Source organism: Bombyx mori, chromosome 8, assembly GCF_030269925.1.
Source record: "Bombyx mori chromosome 8, ASM3026992v2".
NCBI lineage: Eukaryota > Metazoa > Arthropoda > Insecta > Lepidoptera > Bombycidae > Bombyx > Bombyx mori.
In genome coordinates, this window is record NC_085114.1 from 8,335,012 (window position 1) to 8,353,210 (window position 18,199).

Consider the following 18,199-nt stretch of genomic DNA (forward strand, 5'->3'; position numbering starts at 1 on the left):
CATATACTTTCACAGATATTAAACAGTTAATAAACCACAATTATTACACATTTAAACACGACGAAACACTAAATAGACAAAATAAAATAAATCACACAACTTCATTCCTCGCGTTCCCGCCAAAAAGTCCTGGATTTCGTGAATTAACCATTGAGTCACCGATTAGTACAACAGTTACTTTTTTTTTAAGTGATTTGATGACCCGGCAACTGAGACATTTAGATCAAGTCTTATTTTAATTTATATTCTTATTTTTGTGAAAAATTATAATATGGAGTGAAATGAAATGAAATGAAATGAGATGAGATGATATGAGATGACACATAATCTCAGTAAAATCGTGGTCTTTTACTGAGACTTTCTTAGTGTACTTTTTGGAGGATCCCGAGAAGTTACGTCCAGGGGCTTTGTTTCATTTTCCCACATCGAGCACATTCACAGATGCTAAACAGTCAATAAATCACCGTTATTATATTTTTTGACCGGAAGAAACACTAAATGAAGAAATTAAAACAATTCACACAATTTTGCACTAGCGTTGCAGCCGAAAGTTTGTTTTTTGACGAATTTTATGGCCTGTTAATTAAATTGATAAATCGTCATTACAAATAAGTGTACTAGACTACAAAGTACACACTACACATATTATGGAGGGTAGAATTAAGGAGTACATCTCAATAGGTACCGTATAATAAAAAGTGTCCGCTAAAACAGATCCAATTAAGGTGGCACCATAGTAGCAAGCGGAAAGATTTTAAAAACAGAGCCTTAAACTACCACACTTCGACTATGTTCCGATTTGCGTATAATGAAGCTGTTCCTTTATAGTTAGCTATACCGGTCACTGTTTACAACGAAATGAACGCAATAAATTGTCATTGACGTTTTTGGCCTTGTTTTCACTTTAACAAAATATTCTTTTTTAAATTTATTTGTACTTAAGCATTGAATATTCAAGTTATTATCTTATATGATGTTAGTATGTAATATATTATTAAATGTCCTTATCTATTAAAGTAGTGCTCCGAGGAGTTTATATCTTTAGGTGTCCCTAATAAATCATTTGTGACGTTGGGATAAAGTGGCAATGGGAAACGGCTAATCGAATCGCAAATGGTGGGAATTTGTGAAATAGAGTGACTTGCTCATATTTTCTGTACTTGTTAGATAGAACGGAGCACTTTAGTTTAAGGCATGTTTGCGATTTTTTTTACCGGATTGGTAAAAGCGTAAAGCATGCGACCTAAAATGCGATTTACTATTCTTATATTACCTGTTAACTTTACTCTTTATTTTATGGATCATAAAAAAATGGAGGTGAACTAGTCGTACAAATGAAGATAGGCATTCTCTATGAGATGTTAATTCCAGAATTTTACATGTTAGACTGCACTTTACAGTCTAAAATTATTGTTTTTTGAGTAAGAGGTAAATCCTCGGTTTTTATGTTCATAGAATATAAAACTCAGTTTGGTTATATTTTTGTTTTCGTCGGTGATGAACTATTGATAAGTTCTCGATTGCGTCATAAAAACCTATAGCTATGTTGTAGTGCGTCTCCATTATCCTTAATAAATTGGGAAATATTTCAAGGTGATAATTAACTTCGTTTATAATACTACTTTTCATAAAATTGTATTTGTTTATTCACATCTAACCTTTATGTTTGACGGATAACCTATTATAATTCCACAGAACTTGACACCATTTTCTTTTCGAATTTTTCGGTTTTCATTAATCTACATTTAGTGCTCGCAACACGTCATAATTAATTTCTAATTTAAAAGTACCATAGTTTTAATATGTTACAATTATAAATGCGAAATATTAGGTTATGTTGATGTTTTGATGTAAAAATTGTGATCGTCTTAAAATAAATAATACCATAGCAATATTTCATTAATTGTTTTGACAAAATACGAGACTTGAAAAAAAAAACACATTTAGAACAAGTGAAATAATCAGTTACTGTTTGTATAGGTAATCAAGTACTTTTTTTAAATGCAGTACAATGATTGAACTCAACAAATAACATGGATGGTGAAGAATTCAACCTCCGCTGGGAGGAGGAGGTTGTTATAAAGGTAGGAGGCTAAAAAAAATTACCAAAAAAACTTTCCTTATAGTTTATAATTATGATAAATAAATTACTTCATAAGATTGTGTTTCTTTTCAATAAACCACTAGCTCATAATAACAATAAATACCTTTCAGAATAGTCCCAGTCATTCCAGAGCAGATGGACCTATATGTTCCATAGAAAATATTCAAAGCTATGGAAATATGGTAATTACATCATAACTTTACTTAATTTTCTGAATAGTTTAGTTTACCTTATTTTATTATTGATCAAAAAATTTCTATAGGATTTTTTACCATATCTTTACCTCTTTATTATGGACAATATATGAACTAAACGGTAATTGGTAAATAACTGTAGAGTACAGTACCAACAGTAGCTTTCATGCCTATGTAAAATTAAAATGCTGTACAACCCATAGATATTAATGTAAACAATTTGGACCATTGTAGTACTGCATGCCAAACTTTATGCTATTAAAAGATCTCTATTCAGATTTATTATTGCACTTATTTTTCAGCAATGAATATTAAAAAGTGTGCATCTCAGTCACGACCGTGTTCCCAGTATTGACTAAAAGTAATATTTGGTGTGGTGGTCATTCACAAGTGTTTATAATTTGCAGCCATTGTACTGTCTTTCAAACTTTCAGCAATCAGAAATCGACCAAATAGCTGCCGAGAATTTGATGTATCTTGCTCAGGATGTTGTCAGCTTTGTTGATCCTGAGCTAGACCCAAATGTGGAATGTGTAACCGAAGAAGTTATCACTGACGATTGGGTTACCCCAGGTGGACAAGAGCGGTAATAAATTTTGAATTTCATATTAATTTTTATAGTATTATTATAGCCATTACATACAAAATTAGTGATAATTTCAAAATATTGATCAAAAAAATTAGAATCCTCATTTGTGCATGAAATTGTTATTTCTTCCGTTCTTTTACTTCAATTCTTGATAAGTATGAAATTGTATTTGTTTTCAGAGTTGAAGTACCTATAGATCAGCTAACACATCCCGTTTTACACATAAAAGAAGAAAATGATGTAGATGTTCCATTACCAACTGATCAAGTAAGGTTTCACTAAATATATTAATATTTTTTTAAAATAAAAGTTAAAGCTTTGCCTACTAAATAAAATTGGTAATAATATGCATATTTACACTGAATATTGTACTGTCAAATTAATAGAATAATGAAATGAAAGATTATTGCAACATCCACAGTTTTTTTTTTCAATTAATATAGGTACATAGCTTGAATGGCACACAAAGCAAATATATATTATTATTATCTTTCTCTGTCACTTTTTGAAACAAAAAATAAAATTCATTATTGTGAAAAACTGTTTTAATTTGTGATGAAAACAAATATTAGTCAATTGGTCAATGAGCCATTACATAGATAAAAGTGTTAAGGGTATTCAAAAAATTATAATAAAGTATCTACGTTAGTCTATAGATGAAACCCAGAATGTTTTCACTTTTTTCTCTAGGAATAAATAAAATATTTTTATACCACACAAGAACTGTGAAGTTAAACTGATTTATAAAAAACTGAGCAAATAGATGTATACTGATTAGATTATGTAGTCCAAAGTAGTCATTTGTAGAAAATTTAATGGTGGTGCTGATTATTTGGACATTTTGCCCGGTTTCTCTTTAACATTGCAACAGTTACATGGTACTACTGCTGGTCACATTTGTAAAGTGCATTTAACCTTGGCTCTAACTGCAATGATGCTAGCAAAAAATCAAGAATGTATCAAAATGCAATTTCTTACAAAGAAATATATTTGGTAATCAGCAGTTGGAACTAGTAGTCTCATTTTAGTATTCAATCCAACCAGGAATCAATTAATTTCATAATTAATTAATTAATTTCAAAGCATCTAATAAAAGTACGGGATACTGATTGGAGATATTAAAGAGGAAAAAATATATATTTAAATTACAATATCTCCACCATCAAATACTATAACAAGGCCACAATTTATCACAGTAACCCTTGACTTTGCTTTAATGAAATTCTGACTTTCAGTAAAAATACTATTTTCTCTAGGATGAATATACTGCAATGCGACCATGGCCATGCGATTTCTGCTCACGGCGGTTCCGTAAAAAAGCCGCCTTGATGAACCACATGGTTGCACATCAGAATGATAGACCACACGCTTGTAATCTTTGCGGCGTACGATATGTTCGAAAATGTGATCTTATGAATCATCTGAAGGTGCATGCTTATGTACCTGAAGATGCAGATGAAATGGATTTTGGTATGAGTCTTTATTTGATAAACTATACTTTAAAAAAATGATAGATATGAGTTTTTAAGGAAGATTTAATGAGTATATTAAATTATAGTGACATAAATATGATTGAAAATGAATTAAATAATATATGTAGTTGTATCTGCATGCATTAGTAGAAATGCAGTTTTTTTTATGGCTTAGTTGGGTGGACGAGTTCTCGGCCCGCTGTCAAGTGGCTACCGGAGCCCATTGACATCTACAACGTAAATGCCGCCACCGACCTTGAGATATGAGTTCCCCACCCTTCAAGCCGAAACGCATGCTTCACGGCAGAAACGGGCGGGGTGATGGTACCTACCCGTGCGGACTCGCAAGACGTCCTACCACCAGCAAATACATATATGTATATATATAATATATAGCCTTAATTACTAAAAAGTGTGTCTAAAAATAATTTTGTCTAAATGTTTCTATGATAATATTAAGTTTTAAAATTAATGTGGAATATGTATTGTTTAGTTTCAGAAGATGTAGAAAAAAACCAAAATGTTAAACCAAAGAAAAAAAGGGGAAGGAGAAAAAAGAATTCAGAAACAATTGAGGTAAAGATTGTAACAATGGTTATTGAATGCATTGTTGATGTAAATATTTTAGTAACTTACAGAATGTATATACTTAATTAATGAAAGTAACAGTGAAAACTATTCTATTCTGTAACTATAAAAATTAAAACATTTATTTAACATTAATTATTCAATATTAATTATTTTGAAATCGTCGTGGCCTAATGGATAAGACGTCCGGTGCATTCGTGTTGAGCGATGCGCCGGTGTTCGAATCTCAGGCGGGTACCAATTTCTCAAATGAAATACGTACTTACACGTGTAAAGTGTACGTGAAATACGTTCACGATTGATTTCCATGGTGAAGGAATAACATCGTGTAATAAAAATGAAACCCGCAAAATTATAATTTGCGTAATTACTGGTGGTAGGACCTCTTGTGAGTCCGCGCGGGTGGGTACCACCGCCCTGCCTATTTCTGCCGTGAAGCAGTTCGTTTGAGTTCGTGCGTTTCGGTTTGAAGGGTGAGGCAGCCGTTGTAACTATACGTGAGACCTTAGAACTTATATCTCAAGGTGCGTGGCGCATTTACGTTGTGGATGTCTATGGGCTCCAGTAACCACTTAACATCTGGTGGGCTGTGAGCTCGACCACCCATCTAAGAAAAAAAAAAACAAACCCTATCTGCTTTGATATAAATGATATCTCAAAGAAAATATTAAGATGGACAGCGTCATTCACTTTGTGATATATGTTAAAGACTACTCAGTCCATTGTTTAAACAAATATATAATATTAAGATTGTATTCACATATGCAACCAGAACACACTTATTAAAAAACATACCCGATTCTGTGGACCGAATGGTAAACAGTCGACGTCGCCCTAAACACGTCATTACGGATCCTCCCGATCCATTAACGGTGCTTTTAGGTACCACAAGCAAAAAGAAAAGAATTAAAAAATATATTGTATTTCTACTTGTATAGAACGGTTGGGAGAACATGACGTCAGCGCGCACGCAGCAGTGGTCACGACGAGCACGAAGTCCTCCCCGGCCGCCTCCCACGCCGCCCTCTCCGCCTACCGCCCCCTCTCCCGTCACGCCGCCCCCGCGCCCCGCGCACGCCGCACACCCGACGCCGCCCGCTGACCCCTCCCGCCCCTTCGTGTGCAGACACTGTGGGATCGGTTTCGCGAGGGAGAAGGCTCTGCAATCACATGCGAGGGTTTGTTGTCATCTCATATAACTTACTTACTTGACTTAGATGGGTGCCTTCTTACTATCACTAGAAATGCCTAAAGTTTTTTTCATTTTATTGCGATAGCTGTTATACATTACAATTAAGACTTTAAGCTAATATCTCATGGTAGACTATAGCATTTACGGCAGGAGAAGGGTTGACTCTGCTCCTGGCATTACTGACGTCCATGGGCAGCGGGAACCACCCACCAACAGGTAGACCGTATGTGAGTCTGCTTACAGGAGCAATAAAAAAAATCTCGTGAAATTTACGTGCTTTGGTAAGCACTTTATACCACGTGGACCGTGAAATGGCTCACCCACCAAAACAGTAAAAAAAATACATGTGTGCAATTCAGACGTGGTAGAAGTGAAATCTTCAAAAATTAAAATACAGTTATCCTAAATGTCTAAGTATATGTAAAATTTTGTCATTAGTAAATAATTGTAAATCATCTTTTATAGTATGAGGTAGGCGCCCTCTGTGAACTAATATTTTAACTTCATGTATAATCCTAAATTAAAATTCACTACAGAGGTTTCATACATACGTTAGAATTAAAAAACCTCATAGATGGCGCTGTATTAAACTGTCTCTATGGACTTATTTTTTCGTTTCATCGAGCTTGAAATCACAACGATTCTAAAGAAAATTCACTTCAAATTTTTTTGAGGATTTTTTGTGTCGTCCTACTACATTCGATAATACTCAAACATTGGAATATATTTGTGCAGGTGCACGGCGGTGATTCCCCGGTGGAGTGCGGCGAGTGCGGCGAGCTGTGCTGGTCCCGCGAAGCCCTCGCCTCACACACTCGACATCGTCACCCGCACGTCGATCCCCAACGCGCGCTAACGCCTGAACTGAAATACGAGGCCGACTCAGGTACCCTCCAAACACTACAAATACAGGACGAAGGAAACTTTATTACCGTTCCCGACGTCGAAACACAACATCTAGAAGATTACCAGAAATCAAATTTATTTGATATTCTTTTCTCACAGCCCACCTGGTGTTAAGTGGTTACTGGAGCCCATAGACATCTACAACGTAAATGCCGCCACCCACCTTGAGATATAAGTTCTAAGATCTCAGTATAGTTACAACGGCTGCCCCACTCTTCAAACCGAAACGCATTACTGCTTCACGGTAGAGATAGGCAGCGTGGTGGTACCTACCCGTGCGGACTCACAAGAGGTCCTATCACCAGTAATTCTTATCATTATGACTTTATTAATGAGCGCTATAAGTACATGTTATTATCCGCAACATGCTTCGTCAGATTACAGAAATAGAGTTATCAGCAACATGCTTCGTCAAAAAGTACAATACTTACTTTCAGCTGCAAGAGTCATAAGTAACATAAATAGGTCCACGCTAACAGCAATGCGCGCGTAGGCATCGGCTAGTCAAACAAGCTAGCGCTATAATACATATCGACGCTTGAAAGGCAAACGTGACTAAGCGACAATGCGTGAACTTTAAAGTAGACTAATTTAAAGTTGAAATACCTGAAAACAAAATTTATTTTAACGAATCTAGCTAGTAGCTGTAGGATTGAAATGATTTTAATAGACCTAGAAATATATTTTTTTTGCGCATCGAATATGGTAATTGCCTATCATTTATGTACAAATCAGTTATTGTCGCTTAGTCACGTTTACCTTTCAAGCGTCGATATAATATAATGTGTGCTATATATGAGTCGACTATTATCAAAGGCGGCAATCTGACTTTTAGACAATGATTGGTAAATCAGAAAAACGAATTATTGACTTTGTATTCCATTGGCAGTCACGAAACTCTTCGGAACGACATCTTAGATAAATAACAGGTTAACTATTAACCTTTATTTAATGCAGGTTTTGAACCGTATTCTTTGAAGGAGACGATTATATTCAAATAAATCTGTATTGACATATCAATAAAAAAAATTTGTCCAAATGTACAGATTGCCACCTTTGATAATAGACGACTCATATAATGTGTTTATTTCGCGCATCGCTAAACACTGTAAAATAATAAGATAAACAACACTGCTTCAATATATTTATATATATTTGCGATAACGATTCCCTTGCAGCCTTTATTAATAGCACACATATGTAATAATGTATAACACAAAAAAAAGTGCAAAAACCAATTTGTTGAACATGAAACAAATACGAGTTTCAACGATGTAAAGAAATTTAGTTATGATTGTTTTTAGCTAACAAAGTAAATATTTAGTGCTTTCTACGTGTGCATTGCAGGGTTGCGTTTGCAAAAAAATATGTGAACAACCATTACAATTAACGCGAAGGTCCACAGGTCACATGGTTCTAAGTATTAGCCTGTTGAGTTTCTCAACAAGGTCTCTTCAGTGGTTTCCGTTTCCGATCGTGTGGTGGTAGATGCAGGTACACTTGAGCTATTCGACCTCATCTTGGGCAACATCTCAGGCAATTGTTAGCAAGCCTTTCCCTCTTAGCTGAGCCTTAGAGTTGGCCCCTTTGTTCTGAGAGGAAAAGTCTCTAACTCATATTCATTCATACTTAACGGTAGTCAGCGGCTTGGCTCTGCCTCTGACATTACTGAAGTTCATAGGCGACAGTAACCACTCACCATCAGGTGGGCCGTACGCTCGTCTGCTTACACGGACAAGAAAAAAGAAAATGCAATCTTTCCATAAAAAATCTTTCGACAGGAAAGGATCTCCACAAGTCATAAACTAGACAACAATATTCAAAAAAATATTTCTTTAACAGGAGACGATATGGATTACCAGTTGTCACCTGCATCTGTTAGCGAAGGTCGAGGTGGTGGATCTACGGGAAGACCAGTATACGACACCATTCGAGGTCCAGAATTGTTTTGTCCGGATTGCGGCGTTGCTTTCCAGCGAGCTGATTTACTCCGACGGCACGTTGCTGCGGCCCACAGGTAACTTTTATCACTACATAGTATAAAACAAAATCGCTTTCTCCGTCCCTATATCCCTATGTATGCTTAAATCTTTAAAACTATGCAACGGATTTTGATGCGGTTTTTTGTAATAGATAGAGTGATTGAAGAGGAAAGTTTATATGTATAATAACATCCATTAAATAGTGGAGAAATCAATAATAAATTACAGTTTCCGAAGCGAAGCGAGGGCGGGTCGCTAGTTTATACATAAGTGTACATTTAAATTAGTCTGGTGTATTCCTCCTTCCTTATGTTGTTTCTTGCTTGCTGATTGTTTTTAATTTTTTTGTTTCTATTATTTTTGATATTATTATACTATGTTAGTTGGCTGTTGGTTCTCCTTGTAGTAAATAAATAAATAATATTGTGGATGGTTATCTACGCAGTTACAAGCGACACGAGAACTCCGGCTCGTGGGCGGAGCACACGTGCGAAGTGTGCGGCGCCGCGTGCACGGATGCCTTGCAGCTATTGGCGCACGCCGAGCTGCACGCCGACCGCGACCGCGACCTGCCCCCACACAACAATAGGTACACTCACAATGTGTTTTTTTTTATGATTGAACTATTACTGGTGGCCCGGAGGCCTTTCCAGTTTCACCAGGACACGTACTCACAATGTGTCTGCGGGGACCACCTCGCAGAACAACCACAGACATATTCTACAACTATATTCAATCAATTAAATTTAGAACGATTTCAACTTTCAGCTGTACAATTTTTTACTATTATATAATTCATCTCTACTATAATTCCTTAAATTATCGCCATGTATTAACCTTAACACAGTTACGCACTTCTTGAATCTTTCACTTCATCAACGAGGGTTAACTGGAAGAGAGTGTCTGCATGGCGTTAAGTTCGCCTTAGTACAATATTTTTGTGCAATAAAGAATTTTCATTCATTCATTCATTCAATTTTTCTTATTTATAAAAAAATTAAACTTAATTCCCCTTAAAATATAATTAACTTTTTATAACTTATATCTTTCCTAACAATAGTAAAAATCTGACTGACAAGGTACTATCTATTTAGTGATATTATTTTAAAAATGAAATTCTAAATAACTAAACTCAACTTTTTTTTTGTTTGCAGAGTGAAACGCACGTCTAAAGGCAGAAGTAATGCGTCTTCGTCAAACATCGCTCGGCAGTTTCCATGTAGAGAATGCGGTGAGCAAAAATTTACACTTAAAGGCTTCGTCAAACAGAACGCGTAATTAGCGCGCGTCAGACCGCTAAAGTGACGGCACGCTATGACGCCGACATGTGTTGTACTACTATGGTAACATACCGTCAAACAGAGCCCCAGCGCTATAAGTACGCAGCGCTCTGTCGCGGCGTTAGGAGGCTTTGACGTCAGGCGTTGTAATTTTTTACAAATTTTACTTTAGCGTCCGAGTGATTGTGTATTAAAATACTGGATAATGCCCGAAAAATTAATAGAATTAGTTAGAAAATACCCATGCTTCTACAATGCCACATCTGAATCACTCGACATCTTAATACTTTTAAATTTTCATTTTGCTATCGAAAGGCACTATGATTTGGCGAATGCGTTGCGTCAAGGAGCGTTGGACTCATCTAGTCAATTTGTTTGACGTGAAAAGAGCGCGACGTTAAAACGCAGCGCTAAGTACGGGTTCTGTTTGACGAAGGCTTTAGTTATTAATGTTGCTAGTTATTAATGTTGCTCACACTGAAGCTCAAAATTGTGAGAATGATTGAAATGAGTAAATATACAGTTTTAATTCTTTTCGATTAGGGAAAGTGTTTGGATCCCGCAGCTCGCAGCAGATTCACATCCGAATTCACACAGGGGAGAGACCTTACGCGTGTCGATTCTGTTGGAAAGCCTTTGCTGATGGTGGTACTTTACGAAAACACGAGAGAATACATACAGGTCAGTTTTTATAATGTTACTAATTATGTGTGGCAGGTGTTATTTTTCAATATCTAATATCTTTATTTCGTAATTATCATGTAAAAATAAACATAATAATTAACAAAATATCTACTCATAATTTAGTTTTTTTTATTTATTGCCTATATGGGTGAAGGAGCTCACAGCCCACCTGGTGTTAAGTGGTTGCTGGAGCCTATAGACATCTACAACCTAAATGCGCCACCCACCTTGAGATATATAAGTTCTAAGGTCTCAGTATAATTACAACGGCTGCCCTACCCGTCAAACCGAAACGCATTACTGCTTCACGGCAGAAACAGGCAGGGCGGTGGTACCTACCTGCGCGGACTCATAAGAGGTCCTACCAGCAATAGCTATGAAATTTAAGTAATGTCAAAAGTAAAAATGTAAAAGTGTAAAAAAGTGCAATTTTTTTTCTATATCTTTATACTTTATAGCTTTTTTGTAGTAATACGAAAGTTTAAATGTTTTCTGTCTATAGGCGAGAAACCTTATGCGTGCGCTGTGTGCCCTCGCGCTTTCAACCAAAGAGTTGTGCTTCGTGAACATGTTCGATCGCATCATTCGGCGCCGGACAGATGTACTAACGGTAATAATTACATATTCTATACAGTACTACGTTTAAAAACAAAAACAAATTGTGACTCAATATATTTATTAGTCAACAGTAATAATTTGATAATGCCCGGACGCATAGATATAGCGCATTGTGATGCTTAAGGAATTCATACCATCATTTTATCCGTTTTTACACGCTTTTTAATAGCTTCACTTGTATGTATGTTTATAACTGACCCTTTAGACGCGATTTTGACCCACTTTAAACGCTAACCCAGATTTCATTCAAACTGTAGATTTATTGAGGACCGATGACAATACACTACTTTGATAAGATTATTCCATTATTCCATTTGTAAAATAAGATTTTTGCCAATTTATATAATTGTTATCTATAGTCGATAAGGCAGGAATTGCTGTTAAGGTACTTAATAGTTTTAAAAATACGCTTTTAGAAAATTTAACTAAAAAATGAAATAATAATTGAAATAATAATTCTTCTACTCATATCTGTCAAAAAAATATTTAAAACACCATGCACCCCACGCTTTTTTTTACAATAAAATATATATTTTTACATTATTTTCAATTTAAATTTATAAAAAATTATTTTCTATTTTTTAGTTGAATTTTATATAAAGCGTTTTTTTTAGTTTTTTTTTTAAAACTATTATTTATTTAGTGCAAAGTTGTCTTACGTTTTGAAACGAAAGATTAAATTGATCCTTACTTAATAATAAACTCAATTGTTTTGGACTTTAAAGGCGTCACACGCAACAAAGTCGCTAAGTTAAAATTAAATATTACAGGTGGACCCGCATATATATGTGTTGTTTGCGGTCGGACTCTGCACTCTAGCAACGAACTCGTACAACATCTCATACAGCATTGTGATGCAAATACAGCCATGAAAAGGCAACCACAGGTGAGAGACATTCTATTCAAGACATTGTCGAATATTAAATAATCAAACATTGTAAATTATTTTCTGTTATTTTGAATCACTACATAGTATAAAACAAAGTCGTTTTCTCTGTCCCTATATCCATATGTATGCTTAAATCTTTAAAACTACGCAACAGATTTTGATGCGTTTTTTTTAATAGATAGAGTGATTGAAGAGGAAGCATTATATGTATAATAAAATCCATTAAATAGTGGTGAAATACTGTTATTTTTGATGTTTCTAATGTGCTTCGCCCCGCGGTGTCACCCGCGATACCACCATAACCGCGGGTAACATCGCGGGACTCGGCTATCAATAATAAAATTTAATGTTTCCGAAGCGAAGCGAGGGCGGGTCGCTAGTATAGAGTATATAGTAGTAGAACCTTGTATAGTCCAGTCGCGGAGCAAGAAGAATTTCGTACGTTAACCTGTTATTACCTGTCTTTGTCACTCACGCGTAAATATAATGAGTCTCGCTCGCACAGATGCAATGACCGTCGTTCTCAGGGATTGTGAACCTATTACCTGAGACTGTAAGGTTTGTTCTTGTTTGCATGTTGGCCTTAAGTAGTAAGTAAGGCAAACAGTAACTCTGATACAGAGGAATCGGATTATGATTTTTGAATTTTCATTTTTTTATTTCTGCCGAGTTAGTGATTGTAACTCGATTTTTATAACTGTTATAATATAAAGTCTAAATAAATAATTCATTATAATAACAATACTTTTTTTAGTTTGTAAATTTTTTTCTCCTTCACACGTTTTATGTAAACTGCACTTAATATAAAAATGTTTGTGATTACTGTCAGTAGGTAACAAGGTCATTGTACAATTTTTTTCCTGCTCCGCGACTGGACTATAGTAAGCAGTGTCTTGGATGTTCCCCTGGTATTGCTGACATTCATAAAAAATATTATTTGCTGGCTACAAATATTTTATGTAGCTATTAAAATGGTGACTCTAACTTACAATTTTAGTGCTGATTTACCTAATTTGTATTTGTCAAACACGATCCCACAACATTATTGTTGATATGTGGTAGCGATTAATCCATACTAGATAAAACATAACTTTTTGTGTAAAACAATAAGACAAACAAATTAACTGGTTTTCATACTGTTGAACCAGTCTGGACCTCGAAAGTATAAGCGGAGACGGAAAATGAGCATGGACTCTTCTCCCGTGCACAACTGGGAGAGCAGCTCCCCGCCGCCCGCCTCCCCGCCCCCCTCTCCGCCGCCGCCCGACTCGCCCCCGCCCCGCGCCTCCCGGCCGCGCCGCACCAGGCTCGCCCACGCGCGCCGCACCAAGCGTCAGGTAACGCCCACCATTCGCTTACACGTCCAGGTCGCATCGCATTCGAGGACAACAATATTGAAAGTTGGTAAACGTGACGTCATAAACGTAAGACTTTTTTTTGTAAATCTATATTAATATATAAATCTACAGTGGTTTTTACGGATGTTCCGTTATAACTACTGAACCATGCATCCGATTGACTTGAAACTTGGTAACCATGTAGAAAATACATGTACTTAGTGGATAGGCTAATATTTATATAAGTGTTGGACTCCCTACACCAGTTACCAGGTACAGCTAGTATAATATAAAATTAAAACATTTGATACGTGCCTTTGAAGGCGTCCTTTTGATGAAAACTCTCAAGATATTAAATTTTTAACGAATAAAGCTGTAGATATGTTCCTCAAGCCTCATTTAAAAGTTTTATTTTAACATGTTATGTGATTTGCTTTTAGATGAGATCGCGCCGAACTCCGCGTCATCCGGCCGACGATTTGCGTGAGATAGCAAGATCGCCGTCGCCGGTCACTCCGCGGACGCCGGAGCCGATGTCGCCGGAGCCGCCGCCGCCGTCCGCTCCCGCCGACGAATCCAGACTCTTCAAATGCGAGATGTGCTCGCTAGAATTCGCGCGACGCGATGATCTTCTCCTGCACGTACCAGTACATATATGACGATCGAAAAAGTAATGAATTCCACGTAATTCAACAATGAATGAAGAGTTCGTAATTACTAGTGACTTTAATTTAATATGCAGTTTCGAAAAGGGCACACGTCGCATATTTTGTCAAATACGTTTTTTCGTATACATGTCGACGCTTGAAAGGCAAACATGACTAATCGACAATGCGTGAACTTTACAGTAGACTAATTTAAAGTTGAAATACCTGAAAAAAAATTTTTTTAACGAATCTAGCTGTAGGATTGAAATTATTTTAATAGACCTAGAAATATATATTTTTTGTGCATCGAATATGGTAATTGCCTATCATTTATGTACAAAGCAGTTATTGTCGCTTAGTCACGTTTGCCTTTCGATCGTCGATGTAGTTTTGAGGCTTACCTACACCCATTTTATAATAATTCCAGTAATTTTAAAATTCTTAATAATACTAAAATATATCTCAAAAGTTAATATTTTAAATTTTACACTACTTTAGAAAATAAACAGTTTTTTTTCATTTCCTGAACATTTTACATTTTGTGCCCTTTTCGAAATTGAATATTCAATTGAATAATTACTCGAGTAATTGTAAAAATCTTGCGGAGATGATTAATTTGGAAAAACATTGGAAACTTGACATCACAAAGGATCGAAATTACGAAAATTTGAGGGGGTAAAAGGCGTTGGTTTTTAGCCAGAGCACGATGACTGTGAAACAGTATAAAAACTAAGAGACTATTATTAAATTAATTATGTGAACATACCATTTAGTTTTAAATGCTTTCTGAGTGGTTGTGCGTGTTACGATATTTTGCACTTGGTGTCCGCTGAATCTCCTTGTTGCGTTTAAAAATAAAGCCGTATACAATTAGTAAATACAGTTTTGTATCTTAACGTGTTTAAAATTGTAATTAAAATTTTCAGAAAAAATAAACAATTTTATTTAAAATGGTGACAGTTTTAACTTTTTAACTGCAATTTGACAAAATTAAATGGTTATTTCATTTTAGTTTTAAATTTTGTACTTTCTTGTATATTGTTTTATGTAAATAATGTGTACATATAAAAATATAACTCATTTGGATATATCAAGGCTACATTGTGAATGACTAATTACTCTACTGTATTAGGATCGATGTGTAGCTAGCTATAGATAGCAATATCGAAAACAGTCAGATCTAGAAATTGTATTATCATATTTTAAAGTACTGTTTATTTTATGTACATACTTTTTTATACTTTCTGATAATTCTAATAGATAATGCCTTTTCACGAAGGCGACGAAGAAGTTATGAACTACTTAGAGAACTGCTGAAGATGACACAATAATATCATTAATCATTAAAATTTTAAAATTTTATTATGAATTTACAATTTCATTGGAATGATTTAATACATCAATAAAATTAAAATGTGAAGAAAAATCAAACGTCATGAAATCCAGAGCGATTACCTACAGGTAACTAAATTTGACTAAGAGGTTTGCTTTTATAGCTTTAAATAACGTCAGGCTTCACTTGAGCACTAAAGCAAAATAGTTATTTGGGTAGAATACTCAAATTAAATGACAGTCAAACGGCAGCCTAAAATTAGTGAACCTAGGTCATTACTTCCTAGAGGTTCTCTGAGTACATATTATTATAATTAACGGACGGACAATTGTAAGAGGGACGTGTAGGCTTATGAAATGCATTCTATTAACACTGCTAATTATGAGGCTTAAATATTTTTTGCAAAAGAAACTAATATTTTTATTGGATTTATTTTTCGTGTGCGATTTTTGTTGTAGAGCTTAATATGTTAAATAAGAAATAGGCAAGTTGACTGAATATCTTTAATGCCTCGTAAATAGCGAATCAAGGGAATCGAAATAAAAGATTGTTCAGAAATAAAGAAGTTGTAAGCGTTTTCATTTCAAACTAGACAGAACAAACTATATCAATATTAGACGAGACATATTAGGTGAGAAACCTTGCTTATGACAAAATTCTATAATGCTTTCTATTCAAGGAAATTTTTAGCAAACTAAAACCCAAACCTAGCTTATAACCTAAACTTTTAAACGCTTATAGTATCTCTGAACTCGAGTTTTGTTTGTCCTCCATACCTTTCTAAATCTTTCATCGGAATGTGATGAAAATTGGTAAAATTTTTGTTCGCGCTGTAGAAAATGTTTCTGTCGTATTATCATAGGAGAGTATATGGCACTCCAGTAATTCCAAAAAATCTATGTTTATCATACTATTTGGGGTAGTACCCAGTATAGTAGTATTAGTGGGTGAAACCCAGAATACCGAAGCGTATTCTGGGTTTCACCAGTTAATACTTTTTTAATAGCTGAATCCATTATCTTTGGATCTATGATTTCGTTGCAGAGGTTCTCAACAGAGGCTTCAAATCGTTGATTTTCGGGTATTATAAAAAGTCGCATTCGGTTTCGTAAACATTTTTAAAGGGAAAACGTGTGTTTTTTCACTATCCGAGAAACAACATTGTCGCGACAGAAGATAAAACGTTAATTAAGTCACCTCGTGAAATTTAAAAACAGACTTATCTAGTTTTCATATACAGAGGGTAGATTGACTTTTTAAATATGTTCGTCTTCTTGCCTAAACTACCTTCCTCCAAGTATGTTTTAGGAATACCGGCTCTAAAGCTGATGCGTTAGTCGCAGTGGTAACGATTAGGTACGTGGTAGTCGATCGTCAAACTGTTTTGATTTTTCTCCCTCAGAATGATAGTTTACGACATAATAAGTACTTTGCAGCGAAGCTGGGATGGTTCTCTAACATATTCTAAATGCTAATCGCCTATCTTATTTAATTATACATATTCTTGATGGACTACTCATCACATAATATTATTCATATGCTACTGTCATCATTTGAGTTTGTTTCAAGGATTATATGACTACTATTATTTAGCAGCAAAAAGCTAGGCATTCATTGAATAATGTTTTTTTTTAATTTTATATCTGCGTGAATAAAAACAAACTGAAATTAATTAGATACTTAATTCAGTAGAAAATATTAACAACAATCTTATGTATATGTAGATTTATAATTTTTGTTCAATCAGTTTTTCTATATTATGTTCTGAAATCAACTGCTATGTGCAATACATTCCCCTCGAGGCACATTAAATTTTTATGTAAGTAGTAATAAGAAAGCTTTATTCTTCGATAGTTACTGACTGTTAAAACTTTGTACAATAATAATTATTGAAAAATAAAATAATTGAGTATGTATGTAGCATGTTTTATTAAATTATTAATTATTTTGCGTTCTGCGTTCAGCGACTTATTAAAAGTTCACAAGAGAAGGTATATTATGTAAACCCGTTCCAACTTCCAAGCGCACGAATTCTGAGCGGCAGATGGGAAGTCGAGCACCAAGTCGAAAAAGCATGAAGTTCATGCGCGTGCAAAATCAAAAGAAAATGTTAAAAAGACGTTGTAGGGCCCGGGAATAGCTAATTAACGGCGGCTTAAAAGGGATAAGAAAAAGTTTGCAGGTTGAATTATCGTTTAATTACTTTGAAAGCATTTTCGGAAATACATTTTCTTGATTGAACAGATTAAAAACTTTTCATGCGATATGAGTGCGCCAATGCTTAATTAAACTGTTCGAAAAACCAGTTTCCATGTTTTTTTTTTAAAGGGCCTTCTGATATTATTATCAACGTTGAAAATTGTAATTTAAATAAAGTACGAATC

General features: G+C 35.0%; 1 protein-coding gene across 4 annotated transcripts; it reads left to right on the top strand.

The window, feature by feature from the left end:
* The first annotated feature begins 1,142 nt into the window (after positions 1-1,142).
* Positions 1,143-17,731, top strand: LOC101744909 (zinc finger protein 628). 4 transcript variants are annotated; one of them, XM_012695574.4, is made up of 17 exons: positions 1,143-1,593; positions 1,981-2,084; positions 2,215-2,286; positions 2,733-2,884; positions 3,067-3,154; positions 4,144-4,357; positions 4,853-4,935; positions 5,886-6,125; positions 6,875-7,025; positions 8,888-9,062; positions 9,473-9,616; positions 10,182-10,258; positions 10,851-10,988; positions 11,494-11,601; positions 12,380-12,495; positions 13,647-13,835; positions 14,276-17,731. In XM_012695574.4, the coding sequence occupies exons 2-17, from the start codon at positions 2,034-2,036 to the stop codon at positions 14,492-14,494; spliced, it is 2,217 nt and encodes a 738-aa protein (XP_012551028.1). In that variant the 5' UTR covers positions 1,143-1,593; positions 1,981-2,033; the 3' UTR covers positions 14,495-17,731. The 4 variants fall into 4 exon arrangements, with proteins under 4 accessions (XP_012551028.1, XP_012551031.1, XP_012551030.1 ...); XM_012695577.4 differs by having other exon boundaries at positions 1,156-1,593; positions 2,008-2,084; XM_012695576.4 differs by having other exon boundaries at positions 1,276-1,428.
* The last annotated feature ends 468 nt before the right edge of the window (positions 17,732-18,199 follow it).